The 14,392-nt window shown below is 45.7% G+C and overlaps 1 protein-coding gene across 3 annotated transcripts; it reads left to right on the forward strand.

Moving 5' to 3' along the window:
• The first annotated feature begins 4,640 nt into the window (after nt 1-4,640).
• Nucleotides 4,641-13,555, forward strand: TMEM200C (transmembrane protein 200C). 3 transcript variants are annotated; one of them, XM_033087915.1, is made up of 5 exons: nt 5,235-5,367; nt 5,562-5,703; nt 6,072-6,180; nt 6,299-6,394; nt 7,666-13,555. In XM_033087915.1, the coding sequence occupies exon 5, from the start codon at nt 7,763-7,765 to the stop codon at nt 9,632-9,634; it is 1,872 nt and encodes a 623-aa protein (XP_032943806.1). In that variant the 5' UTR covers nt 5,235-5,367; nt 5,562-5,703; nt 6,072-6,180; nt 6,299-6,394; nt 7,666-7,762; the 3' UTR covers nt 9,635-13,555. The 3 variants fall into 3 exon arrangements, with proteins under 3 accessions (XP_032943805.1, XP_032943804.1, XP_032943806.1); XM_033087913.1 differs by lacking the exons at nt 5,235-5,367; nt 5,562-5,703; nt 6,072-6,180 and adding an exon at nt 4,647-4,777; XM_033087914.1 differs by lacking the exons at nt 5,235-5,367; nt 5,562-5,703; nt 6,072-6,180; nt 6,299-6,394 and adding an exon at nt 4,641-4,777.
• Nucleotides 13,556-14,392: the final 837 nt, after the last annotated feature.

The raw sequence follows: 14,392 nt of genomic DNA on the forward strand, positions 1-14,392 counted from the left end.
GCTGTCATTGCCACATGTCATTTATCTGGAATGGAGGTAGAGGCCCCTCTCTGATGTGTCCTAAGGAAGGCTCTTCAGACTTTTCATCATTTCCTTTCCTCTGTGGGCTTGAATGCTTTGACACCTTTCAGAAACACGAGAAACAGGCTTGATCATGACAATGACACTAGCATGAGTTTACCCTTGGTTTCCAAACTGAAGTTCTTAAAAATGATGCTGAGTTTTATCTCTCAGAGGTTCATTTGTGGGATCCTGGCGAGTGGAGGCAGAGCACACGCCATCCCTCGGGCGCCGCAGTGTTCCATGGGGAAGGGCTGGAAATACAAACCATGTAACCTCTGTGAGAAACCCCAGGGCCAAGTGTGGCCCAGCTGTGGAAACGCCACCCCTGGGCTTCTCAGTTCTACTGCTACATCCAGGCTCTGCTCAGTGTTTTCTTTTCCTGCCTATTCTGTTTGAAAAGAAATCTAATGAGGCTTCAATCCACTGTTGTAGTTCCTATTTTCTGTTTTATCAGGCTCTTTTATCCTTTATGTATGTTCTGAAAAATTGTGAGGCTACCAAGGTATATTGTGGTGGTGATGCAGATAAAAGAGAGGATGCCCAGTTAAGTCGGAATTTCAGATAAACAAAACATTGCTTTTTAGTGTACGGCCCATGAAATATTTTATTTGCTAAATCTAGTACTTAGTTTTTTGTTTTGTTTTTTTCCTTTAGTCATGCTTTTGTTTGTCATGTTTTTTATTGGCAGGGGTACAAAGAAGAAACAAGGAAAGAGGAGGAGTGAAATATTTTGTGTCGCATTTTCAACCTTGGTTGAAAATAATGGGATAATGGTTTCCTGTCTCTGTTGCAGAGATACCATAAACAGTATTAAGAGTCCTTTCTATGAAATCCTCAAATTTCCAGTCTGAAGTAGGTCCTCTGGGTATTTTGGAAACCTCTAATTTAACTAGAGTGTGACATGAGTTTTAAATCTGGGTTTGCCAGCAAACTGAAATTAAAGGGCCATGGCTAATTGAAAAATGAGCAAAGTAGCAATGGAAAAAGTGTTTTCACTCTCCTGGAGAGCAGGCTTTGAGTGATACCGGACTTATGCCATGTGGATAGGCATAGTTCAGTCACAACAGCTGATCTTGTCACCCCAGAGAGATTAAGTCCAGATATGGTCCCACATAGATTCTGGTGAGTATGAACAGAACAGGAGAGTGAGGGTAGCAAGCAGGGAGATGGTAGGACTATTAAGGATGATAGCTAAATTTAATGAGTGTATACCGAGTGCTGAACATCAGTTTACATCAACCAAACTCGTTTACTCCTCACCACAACGGTATGAGGTACACATTAGTGTCATTATCCCCACTACAGATGGGGAAACTGAGGCAGGTGAGATTAAGTCACTTAAATTAAGTAGTCAGTGGAATGTACACACTAGTTCCAGAACCCACTACACTAAACTACCTCTGTTTCTGCAGCCTAAAATAATCTGTGACAACAGGGCATGTGGAGAGGGTGGAGTGGCTGAGCTGTTGATATAAGAAATCTCTTTTCCACTGCACTATCCTGGAGACCAAGAGTCCATGCCAGGCCACCGTCTTCCCCTGAGCAAGCCTAGGAGCAATACAGGTGAGCCAGGCCAAGTGATGAAATGATCAGGGGAAGTAAATGGGTTGTGAATAAATTATGAAACTGATAAATTACATAAGGATTGTTTTAAAGAAAGAGCAAGTGAAAGGTTTGAGGTCAGAGTTTAATCCAACTAAACTAAGCTAATCTTTTCCCTCTTCTTTTTTTCCCAAGGCCTGCATTACTCTCCTGCTATGACATGTTCAGAATGCTGTGCTGAGCTCCGAGTTCTTGAGACACTAGTGAATTATTATGATTAGGTAGCTTTAGCCCTTTGGTCCTCAGCAAAATGAAAAAGGAGTGTCCCACAATATCAGAAATCATCCAAACGGAACAACCAGTGAAACTAGAAGGAAAATAAGTTCCAGAAAGCCAAGAGCATTTAAAAAAAAAAAAAAAAAAAACAACCTGTACATAACTTGCAAACCCCTGGGAATGTACACTGATAATATATTGTTACAGAGGGGATAAAGGACTCCACTGGAAACAGATGTGATCTGTTTGACTTCTTCTGATACCATGAGCTGAAAACAAGGAAAATTACTGAAGGTGATAACACCCGGGTTAAATGGAACAGTTCAAAGTTCCAAAGAGCTCAGTTGGAAGGAAGCCTTTGAATAATAAACCATAAATTCTATTGCAATCTTCAATATCAGAAAAAACTAGCTCTGTTCCCAAGCCTTGTTTGTCTAGAAAAGGATTCTTTTCTTCTCCAAATCCCTTCCAATGAGTTTTAAATGTGCAAATGATGGCTATAACTTATGCAGAAATTTGAAAGTAGTAGCGGCTTAAGCCACCTAAAATCCTAATGAAGTTCTGCAATATTATTCCCATTTATACAGTTCAGCAAACAGAGACCCACAAAGGATAGGAGTTGCCACCCATGGCGCCTAACAGCCAGCTATGTGATAAGATTCTCTCTTAGATCCACTCTGTGCAAAACACCAATTACTGGGATTCAAGAAATCTGGAATGACAGACCCAGTTATTTCTCCTTTGCAGTGATTTCTCTAAAAGGAAACCATCCAATGTGGGATTTGAAACTTTCCCTTTATTGTGGCTTGTTTTCTAGCCTTCTGCATCGGATCAGGAATAGACAGGTGGAAGGAGGTGGGTCCTGAATCATCATGCAGATTCTTTACTGTCTTGGAAATGGTGACAGAGCCCACCTTTCAAACAGGCAGATGCAGGGGATTCCTTTTCGGAAACATTTCTCCTCCCTCCCCACTTGTCTTCCCACCATCTCTGTTCCCACCTCATATATCATTGTCCACATTTATCTCTTTCAACCTGGAAATGGTTGTGTCTTTATTGTTCTTTCTGAAAATATATATAGTCTAGTTTTAAACATAAAGGAAGGCTGTGTACCTGAAGGAACTACCTTGGAACTTGAACTGTGGATAGGAAAGCCCCCCTGTGTGGGTTCTGTGGACCCTAAAACAAAACCCGGAATGTACAACAGACCCCCCCCACACACACACACACACATACACACAAACACACCAAATATTTCTGTCTGGATCCCAAAGTTCAGACAGTGGTCGCTTCATCTGCTCTTCTGGTGTTGCTTTCTTCCAGAATCCTGGCTGTCTTGTTGCAATAGGTAATTGAAATCTTTCCTACTTTCTCAATACTTCATGGGGAAATTCCACTTTGAAATTCTTCTTTTCCCTGCCATTTTTACTTTACAGTTGAGAAGCCAGGGATGAGCTAGGAAACAGGATCTCTCTCTCCCTCTTGCTTTTTAAAAATGACGTAGGGAGTTTGGTCATTCTCCCTATCCACACCTCCCGTCTTTGATTCTAACTAACCCTGATTCCTGAATAGTTATAGTTTTCCTTTTAATGCTGATTACCTCTCAGGGTAGAAGCAGGAGGAGCCGGCCAAAGAATAGCCCGGAGCCGATTCTAATCTCCGAAGAGCCCCAGCTGCCTGCAACTGGGGAAGACGCGTGGTCCCGAGGAGGCCGGTCACAAAAGCCGGCTTCGCTGAAGCGCGACAGAGGAGAGAGAGGCAGCCACGAGTCCCGCGCTGCGCCCAGCTCGTGGGGGCGGCTCCACTCCGGACCTGAGTTCGCTGGGGGACAACTTACTGTGTTCGCTGCGTGTCCACACTGCCAACTCCCAAGTGGGAGGGGGAAACAGCAAAGGCGGTGGTGTCGTATCCAAGAGTACAGGCAACAAAAGAGAAAAGAGAAGAAGGGAGGGAGGGAGGAAGGCAGGGGTATTCCCCCTCTCTCACCCAAAAGCGCCCCTCGGATGCTGACGGGAAGACCCTCCGGCAGTGGCAGCCCTTTCTTTGGGCCCTCTCCGACCCGGTGCTGAGACAGGTAGTTCGAACAAAAAGAACAAAGCTCCCAGCGAAGGCGGGCGGCGGTCCCGGGGCGCCCCACGGCCGGGGAAGGCCGATCCCGAGGCGCCCCGCGTCCTGCCCTGTCGGCCCGCGCCCCTGGCCCGGGTCCAAAGTGCCCCGCGTCGGCCCCCTCCTCCGCCTGCCCTCGAGCCTCCTGGTCCTCAGGGAACCGGTTCTTCCGAAGGGACGCGCGGCGGACTGGAGAGGAGATGGGGGGAGGGGGGCGGAGGAAGGCCCGCGGGGGGAGGGGGGCCGCGGGGAGGAGGCGGGGGGCGGGGCAGGGGGGCGGGTGCGCCCCTGACGAGCGGAGTCGGGCAGGGTACCTACTGCCATCCTGCAGCAATTTCCCTGTGTCATGGCTCCGGTCTCTTAGCAACAGCCGCCAGTCCGGCTGCCCCGAGCCGCGCTAGCAGCCGCGGGCTCAACTCCACCCGGCGGAGCCCGGCGCGCCGCAGCCACACAAAAGAGGCGCTGGGCGGCGGGGGAGCGCGACGTGAGGGCACGCGGAGCGGGGCGGAGGAGCTGCTGCGGGGAGGAAGACTCCAAGGCAGGATGCAGGATGCGGAGGACCTGACACTTCTTGGAAACTCTTGGAAATGGCTCCCGCCACAGCACAGGAGGGGGCTGCGAGCCTGGGGCGGGCGCTCGCCCCCGCGGGGCTGCTGAGCCGCGCGACGCGGGGCCCGGAGGCGCTGTTTCTGCGCTCCGCGGCCGGCTCGGGCTGAAAAAGTTTCTCCATGGTTCCTTTGTGTCTCCCGAGAGCCCGATCACCGGCCCCGAGCTGCCCCAGTCTTCCCGGGTAAGTGAACGATATTGTTTGCTTCTAGTGCTGCCATTTTGAGCAATTATGTCTGTCCTTAGCCCCGGAGCTGCCCCTCCCCACCCCTCCTATCCCGATCCCTGGTCCCCCGGGCAGGTGTTCGGGGAGAGTCATTTTCCTGGGCGGGCTACATGAGATGCGCTGCCCAGAAAAAGCGAGTTCCAATTGCCCTCACTTCGGTCCTCCCTGTCTTCTTTCCAGAGGCGGACTCCCAGCTGCTGCACTCATGTGACTCCAACATAAATAAGCAGACCAGAAAAGGGGGGTCGGGGGCAGGGGCTCGCTGCCCTGCCAATGAGGGAGCGGGGGTCGAGGACCTTGACTGAGTCCTGGGCAGGGCAGAGCCCTCTCATCCTGTGGGCTCTGAGCCTTCGCCACTGAGTGGGGCTTAATCCATCATGAGCGAGAACTTGAGTGTCTCTCTTGGAAGCAGTTGTATTTTTAGACATTCCCCCATCCTCCATTCCTTAACCACGGAAAGACCAGTATCAGGCAGTAATTTGCAAGGGTAGCCAACCTCGACTGCTAAGTTTGCTTTCCTTCGTCATGTATGAAGAAAAGCCTCAAAGGTGGGTCTTCCATGGTATCTGACCGTTGTCGGTATTGCACGTCAGATGGTGATACATTAGAAAGGAGTTCAGCCTTCAGCAGTGCTGAAGGAATAATAAACTAGGGAGTTAATTACTAGCTATTAAACTAATTTTAAAGATCTTCTGTAAACCATGTTTGAAATCCATTCTACTCTTCCTTACATTCTACCCAGAGCTAAAGCTGTTTTCTGAGGAGGAACACATGTGAGGACCTTCGTCCCCTAGACACCCAGCATCCTGGGGCACCTAATCAACGCCCAACAAAATGTTAGCCCTTCTCTCCTCAGGGAGAGCCACCCTGCCAACTGAGTCCGGGTTTGTTTCTAAAATGTCTGGCTCCTAAATCCTTTTAAAAATAACCACAGATCTCTAGATCACATGCTGGAGTCTAGGGATCACTTCAAACAGCAGTCTGTATGTTAAAACTACCATAATGTGCTTATTTTGGGAGGTGACTGATGGACAATAAGCTACTCTTACTGTTTTGTTGTTGTTGTTTGTTTGTTTACAGTTTGTACTTACTGGTGCAGCTCCTTAAAACAAAATATATTCTCTCTACTGACCCCTTTCCAACCTACCTAGTATTTCGCCTTACTGAAAACCCACTAAATTTCAAAGAGATATTGATTTGCAAATATTGTAAAGTGCTGATTATCATTTGCTTTTCCACTGGTGGAGAAAAGATGCCGCCTATATTGATATAATGGAGGGAACCAAAGGCCAAAGTTCTTCACCCGAGCACCAATTAAAAGCAAAATTCTACCTAAGTCATCCCACATTTTCCCACAAAGGGTAATTTATTCTAAAGCATGAATTATTTTATAAAGGATAAAATGCCAGAAGATTTGTGAGTGATATATAATCCTTCCAAATTCATACAAAGCCCTTAATTTTATCATCTCTATTATAGGAGGGAACACAACCAGTGGAACAGAAAATGTTTTACTCTGGGGATCCAGAAGGATTGAATTTTTTAGAAGCTAACAGATATCCACAAAGACGCATAGTATGTGCATTTATCTAACCTTGACTTTATTATAAACAACTAAACTTCCTATAGGATAGTCCATTCTTTGTTGCCACCCTCCCTTCCTAAAAATGACCTCATGAGAAAAAGATGAGGAAAAGCAGTTCTCTCACTTGGAGAAATGTCATTCTACGAATCATCATTATTATGTAGACTGCTGTACCTAGTTAATTGCCTACTCATTTGAATTTGGGGATTCGAAGAGTGTTGGTACATTAATAAGGGGTCAGAAAGCTATTATGGCAGAATAATGTTGTGTGGTTTTTTAAGGTTGTAATTTTCCCACAGGAGAAAGAGATCTTTCTCTTGGAGATTCTAGGGGATCTCTTAAATTCCCTGATGAGATTTAGCACATGACACCTTTAAGGGAGTTCCTCTGAAGGAGGAGAGGAAGCCAGAAAGAAGAATTCAGTTACATAACCAGTTACCTAAAACTAAATATTCCACCCCAAGAAGCTGTCCAGATGTTGCAGGAAAGAGATGAGGAAAAGGCTGTGAGAGGGCTCTGCTTGCCTGTAGCTGTAGGAACAATAATAGGTGGGAGACAACTTTGTGCAGAATTTTATTGTCAGAGTATTGACATATCTCTCTGGTGTTCTCCCAGCAATAGACTCTCTATTAATTATCTGAGGTAAATAAGCTGTCTGCCTGCCAGCATATGTATGACCTTTCATTTTCATCCAGTGAAATGAATTTCTTTTGTCTTTATAAAGCAGAAACTTTTGTGGCTGTTTTAGTGACTTTGGGCCCCACCTTGACAAAAACTTGGCTTACATATAGACTTGGCTTACATATAATTGAAACTCCGGTGACAACTCCCTTGGGAATCTTCTGATTCCAGTAGGACAAAGGGAATGGCTTTTGCCAGGAAAAGTCATCAGCCACTACTTTGAGTCCCCACATTTCGTTTCTACTAAATGGTCAGAACTCCACTGGCTGCCGGCCAGGAGGGTTTGAAATGAACAATACTGGAATATTACCTACAGAGTGTGGGATTGGGCAAGGGGGAGAGAAAAAGGCGTTCTCCCAACGTATTTTATCAGCTCCTGTCAATTATTGCAACAACGCTTCCCTTCCTTAATCCATTTTTCTCATCCCCTGGTCACTATATGCCGCACTCGCGTTAGTGGGTAGAGGCCCTGGGGTTGGGGACACACATGTGGTGGGATCAGGGAGCAGGACAATTTTAGCGCGTGGCATGTTGCTGCAGCCAAACCTATACCCTCTGACTGTCTTCCTCTGCTTTGCAGCAGGAGGAGGTGGAGGAGCAGCTAGTGGGCAGCTGGCGCCCCCCTCTGCACAAGCCTCCGCCCCAGGGGCTAGCCCTGAGCACAACACCGGCTCGTCATGATTGCCACCGGCGGCCTGCTGAGGATTTCTGCCAGAAAGCAGGATCCCCTCCGTCCCCAGAGCCAGGTCCCCAAGCGCAAGAGGAAAGCCAAGAACAGGCGCAAGAACGACGTGGTAGTGGTGAAAGGCAAGCTGAAGTTGTGCTCTATCTCCGGGCTCATCGCCCTCTGTGGGATCCTCGTGCTGCTGGTGGGCATAGCCATGGCGGTGATGGGCTACTGGCCTAAGGCCCACGGGGCCAATAGGGAGGGAAATAAGCAGCTGCCACCCGCGGGCAGCGGCCTCCGCGTCCTGACCACCGCCAATAGTAGCAGCAGTGGCAGCAAAAACCGGGCCAGGGGCCACCCTGGGATTACGGGGGGTGTCAACTCTGGTTCCGCGGGTGCGCCCAGGAGCACGCCTCCAGCGCGATCCTCCGCCCCTTCTGCGTCCTCCTCCACGTCGGTGGGTTTCTTCTATCGCATCTTCTCTGGCTACTTGCACTCTGATAAGCTCAAAGTCTTCGGGCCCCTCATCATGGGTATCGGCATCTTCCTCTTCATCTGCGCCAACGCGGTGCTCCACGAGAACCGAGACAAGAAGACCAAGATCATCAACTTGCGGGATCTCTACTCTACGGTCATCGACGTGCACAGCCTCCGTGCCAAAGACCTGGCAGCCGCCGCGGCTGCCACCGCCGCCGCCCCCTCCTCGTCCTCGGTCTCCGTCTCGGCTCCCCCCGGGGCCGCGCCACTCAACGGCTTCCTCAGCTACGTGCAGTCGCGGGGCCTGGAGCTGAAGCCAGGGAGCTGCGGCGGCGCCGGGGACGCCTTCGGGGCGACCGCGATGCTGGCGAGGGGCTCGTGGTCCCACCCCGCAGCACTGGGAGGGGTCGGCAGCGGGGCCAGAGGCCCCGCGTCCCCGCCGGACCTGGCCTCGTCCCCGCGCTGCCCGCGGGAGCCGCCGAGCCTGGCGGAGGCCGTGTACAGCATCTACCGCGAGCGCTCCGGCGTGGCCAGCGGTCGCCGGACCGCCGCGGCTGTGGCCGCCGCCGCCGCCAGCCGTAGCAGCAGCCCGGCGCCCTGCAGCCCACCCGAGAGCTGGGGGCGCCAGAGCACCACCAGCTCCCTCGTGGGCTCCTCACTGAGCGCCTTCGCTCTGCTACCGTTGCAAAGGGACCGCAACGCGGATGGAGACGCAGAGGGCGCGAGCTGCAGCTGGCAGAGGCCTCCTGGGGAACGCGGCTCACGGGAGATCCCGCGGGGCGATCTCCACCTGAGCTTGACCGACCTGCGCGGTGACCAGGACGGTGCGCACTGGGCGAGGGGAGAGCTGGAGGAGCACGACGGCGCGGCGGCGGCGGCGCTCACCGCCAGGGGGCAGGGCGGCCGCCTACCCAGGACCGGCAGATACGCGGCCCTGCGGCGCCGCAGCACAAGCGGGCTCCCGGACTACCGGGCGCCGCTGTCCCCCGAGCCCCAGCCTTTCACTCGCAGCGCGGACATGGACTCGAACCTTCTGGCCAAAGCTGCCTCTCCCTCACCCCATCAGCGGCAGAAGGACTCGTCCCCTGCCAGGCTGGACTCGCCAAGCTCCCAGTCCGATGACCCATCCTGCAGCAATAAGGGCTACACCCCCCTACGGGAGGAAGGCACCTCCTTGGAGTCTGTTGTGGACGCAATAGCCAGTAAAAGTCAAGACTGTGAGGTTGCCACCCCCCTGACTGCAGAGGAGCAGAGTCCCCTAGAAGATCCCAGCCAAGAGCTACCCATGGCCCTGCCACCTCAGCCGTTGCAGAGGCAATTTACGAACAAGGAGAAACTTTTCATGATTTCCCGGTCTCATGCCATAGGGGTAGAGGATGGAGAACTGGAAAGTACTGGCATTTAGGGAAAAGGAGCAGAGGGTGGGGAGCGGGGAGTGAAGAGAGGAGTGAGAAAATAGGAGAAATGCCCACTTGAGTCAGTGAATTTAACAGATTCGTCTTTCCTTGTGGACTTATCTGAGGAAATCATACAATACCCAAAGAGCTGCAGAATGTTATCCTTGAATTGTGTTGACAAAATTCCTGTATATAGCTCCAAGCAATTTTTTTACAAAAGGCAAACTAGTCTTTTATGTCCGATGGTGATTGTATGTTCCATGAAAACCAAATGTATTAAAAGGTCAGCAATCTAGTTCATTAGATAAAATGCTCTTAATTTTCTTAGGATCAAAATAATATATTTTTGACAGTAACTGTGCACTTTACTCCAACTTTTTTTTGGATCCCTAATTTCCCTAACCCCTGTACTCTGACGCTGGTTTTGTCCATAGCTGCTTGTGAATGACAAGCTTTTTTTCTCCTATGCTTTTGCAGAGCATAGAAGGAGTTGTCTCAGTTCTCTCAGAACTGCTATTACTAAGTGAAGTCAAAGTCAAAAAAGCATGAGTATGTCAGGAAAGAGCACTTTCCTTGCCTACCCCACTCTGCTCATCCAACTGCTCAGAGGCCTCTTTATTTTTTAAAAGGATATTTACATTTTGCTACATCTAGGTGGACTGTTACCTTCCTAAATTCACTATATCAAGTACACGATACTTTATTGAGTATTATCACAACTGTATTGAAAATAGCATTAATATTAAAAACCTTTTTTAATAAAAGAAGTTTCCAAACAAACAGTTAAACATAGTATCGCCTCATTTTGCCTTGGAACTAATGCTTCTAATACACCTTAAACATTTAACAGTTCAGCTGGTAAATCTAAAATGTTTTGCTCTGACACAGCTACTATGATGGTAGTTATTTTCCCCAACGTGCTCAGCGCCATCATCACTCAATTTCCAGTATATTTTTAACTTTTTCAATATAGGGTAGTGTTAATCATTTGGGAGTTGCTTTTTCAAATAGAATGAAACATTAAATAAATAGTAATTTTCTGTAATACTTCTAGTTTACCTCAAAGTGTTAATTTACAGAGCACCAGGCTTAATATTCCCTTCTCATCCTCTTGGAGTTGACTATCTACTTTTTGATTTTAGCTTCACAATCTTGAATCCATGGCCCAAGGTGATGTGTTAATAATTTGGTAGATTGTTTACACTTGATTTTATTAAGTTAGTTAATTTTCAAGAACCATAGACAAATAATGTACCATTCTGATGCCCTCTTCCTTTGAGTGTGAGCTGAGAATGTTGGGACTGGTATCACCTTCTTTCGGCATTTGGATACAAGTTCTGCAGTTGCACACAGCCAAGGCTCTCATTGCAGGAGGTTAAAACGCCAATTTTAAAGGAAAATCCAGTCAAAGATGTGGTCATATTAGTCCCCATGGGTGAAGCAGTTGGTCCAGCTCAAAGAGTGCAGAATCAGGAGTGAGACTGGACCCCAGCTATCATCATTTGCTAGCTGTGCAGCCTTGAACAAGTCACAAATGCTGAGTCTCAGTCATCCAATCTATAAAATGGAAACAACTAGACATACTTCATAGAGCTATGAGGTGGGGGACAAAAAGTTATATGTGCAGAGCCGAGAAGAGTACTTGGCTCAGAGTGTGTACTCAATAAATGGTGGTTATTATGATTAGAATCATTATAATATGTTGTCTTAATTCATGCTGTAGAAGAGTGGGCCTTCTCTCAATTTGAGCTCAAGAAAGCCTTGGCTAAAATCTGAAATATCTACTTATTATCCCCATAACCTTAGGCAAATCCCTCTGGCCCTCTGGTGGATGATATAATCTCTGTGATTGCCTTCAGCTCTGAAAGCTTTATCTAAATTCAGGGTATTTGTTTTGTCCCGGATATAAATATAACATTTGTACATACAACTTTGCAAAGTGAATATACTTCATAAACTACCATTGAGTTTAACATTCTGTAATCAATTTAAAAAGGACCTACTTTGTTCCCAGATTGGATCTGCATTAAGCTAATAACTCACTGTAAAACTGTGGATTAATTAATTTGGCTCTTCTGTATAGCAAAAGCGAGTTTCCACTAGTAAGAGTGAAAAGCTAGTGTAATTGTATTTCCAAGTAGTGTTAAATTTCAAGAATCTCAATTGTTTTATCACACACACACAAAAACACCCACACACACAAATTCACATTTGCTTAGGCTTTCTTTAGTACTTTGCATACTGGATAATTTGTATACTATATGATGAGTTGTTTAAATTACTGGGTAATTTATATATTGCGTTGAAGAGTTGTTTAAAAGGAAAAACAGGTTCTAGTGTTCTAAAATGCTGACTCAAGTCCTCAGAAAATGCATTAAAATATTTAGCAAAAATAAAGCTACCACCTCTTTAATTAAAGAGGAGTAGGCAGAATAATATATATCCCTTAGAAATGTGAGGAAATCCAGTCCAACCAATTGCCTAGACCTAATGATACCAATTGCCTGGTTAATTGAATCACATTAAATAAAACTTTTAGCTCATATTGATCATATTGGACACAGGCCCTCTGAAATTAGGTAACTTCAGCAAAGTAATTTAGTTCAATATCAACTCATATCTATCTTAACCATCAAGCAATTTAACTGGATGTTTTTGTTCCTGAAGATAAAAAAAAGGATCATTTTCCAAATCTTGGGAAACTGGGCCCTCATCAGATCTCAGAAGGAATCCTCTGCAACTATAACCAGAGCAATTCATGATCTTCACTTTCTTAGGAGAAAAGGTCTTCTGCAATAATAATGCTAAATTTTTTCTTGCTACTTACTGTGGGCTGAGGTCTGTTCTACATGTTTTATACATATTATCTCAATTACTCCTCACAGAAACTCTATAGAAATAGGATTATTATCATCCCCATTCTACAGAGAAAGACACTGAGGTCAGAATGATGGAGTACTTGCCCAGGTCATATAGCTGATGAATGGTGGAGCAAGGAATTACACAGTGTTAAGGATTATCTGAACCTATTGGCAGATGCTGAGCTGAAGTTGGTGTTTCTGGAAATCATCAAAATATTTTCTACATTTTTAGCTTCCTGCTAGATCCTTTTCCAGAAACCATTCTTAGAGATAAGCAGAAAAGTGTTAGAACACACAGCTAGCTTAACAGCCAGAGTTTGCATTTAAGTCTTCAAACTGGCATAAACAAGGTTTTTATCTATGCGACTTCGCAGGGTTTGTTGTACCAAATCAATAGGACTATTTGAAGGGATCTTAGAGATCATGGAATCCTTTCCCATTACTCATTATTTATAAATGAGATTGCTAAAAATTAGAAAGATTAATTGGCAAAGAGCAATGGCAGGACTGAAATGTTAAAAGAATTGCAATAACTAGCATATGCAATGCCCCTTCCCCCAATTTCTATCATACCAGCTGGGTGACCACAGGAAACCTACTCAACCTCTCTGTGTCTCAATTTCCTTTCCCATAAAATGGAAATAATAACGTACCTTCCTCACAGCACTGGAGCAAAAATTAAATGAAATAATACCTGTGTAGAAAGCTTACAACAGGCTTGACACATAGAGTGTTATAAAACATTTTTTAGTTTTATTTAAAATGGAATCAATTGCTAAACAGTCATTATGACTGACCTTCCTTTTTATTAGCAGAATAATGTTATGTTGAAAATCTAAAGTGCAAGGCAACATAGCATGGTGGCTTGAAGTGTTACTTACACACCATTGTACCTGCATTTCCACATCTGTTAAATGGAGATAATAAATAGCACCTGGCTTGTGGAATTAATTATTTAAATGAGAACCGAATAAACTAATATACTTAAAGAACTTAAAACAATTGGCACAAATAAACCTTCAGTGAATGTTAACTACTATTATTAAGACAAAATACAGAAAAATAATGAATAGGCTAAATTACTACTCAGTTGTTAAGGACAACCATAAATGTACTGTACTGAAAAGTCTTTATAATTTAGGTATGTTAGAAAGAAAAAAGAGACCTTAAAAACGAGGACTTAGTCAGCTTCAATAGAACATGGAACTAATGAGAACTAGAGACCCGCTCCTCATGGTCCTATGATCAAAATATTACAAAACAATTAATGAGTGCCCAAGCTGGCTCACTTGGCTGTATTTGGCTATGATTATTCCATTTCCACTTACTGAGGCTGGTTGCATGAGAAAGGCCAGGCTAGCCCCAGCCGTCCGGGTCCCTTTCTGTCAGAGGATCCCGGCAGAGAGAAAGGCTCTGTGGACCTGAAATGAAGAGCAGACACGTGTGGATTTACTTAAATTGTCTAGACAAAAGCTGTTTTCTATACTAGTTTTCTCTTTAGTCACTTTGGGTTCTTTTTAAAGATGCAGTTTTGAAATATTCTTTTGAGTTAGAGAACTTTTAAAAAAAAACCTCCAACAACATAAAATTAGAACAAACTAAGTATATGCTTGGTATTGTGATCAGAAAAAAAGTATTTTTGTCAAGATACAAAAATACATTTTACAGTCAAATAAAGAATAGAATTTATATTTGTGGCATTTGTATTCTATAGACCCAGACTATTATTTTATTTATTTATTTGGGTAAAAATTACTGGGTGAATATTTAGACTAAGTTTTTGAATGACTAACTCTGAAAAGTATTCCAAGACATTTTTTTTTCCTCTCTCTAGGGAAATCATCTTTTAGGGTTTTCTTTTCAAAATTAATAACTTTACATGGATAGAAAATTATGTTTTTTTAT

The sequence above is a fragment of the Rhinolophus ferrumequinum genome, chromosome 19 (assembly GCF_004115265.2).
Source record: "Rhinolophus ferrumequinum isolate MPI-CBG mRhiFer1 chromosome 19, mRhiFer1_v1.p, whole genome shotgun sequence".
In the NCBI taxonomy this organism is placed as follows: domain Eukaryota; kingdom Metazoa; phylum Chordata; class Mammalia; order Chiroptera; family Rhinolophidae; genus Rhinolophus; species Rhinolophus ferrumequinum.

Bases quoted from the DNA above. Each gene is read 5' to 3' on its own strand.
- TMEM200C (XM_033087914.1), top strand. From the start codon at position 7,763: ATGATTGCCACCGGCGGCCTGCTGAGGATTTCTGCCAGAAAGCAGGAT.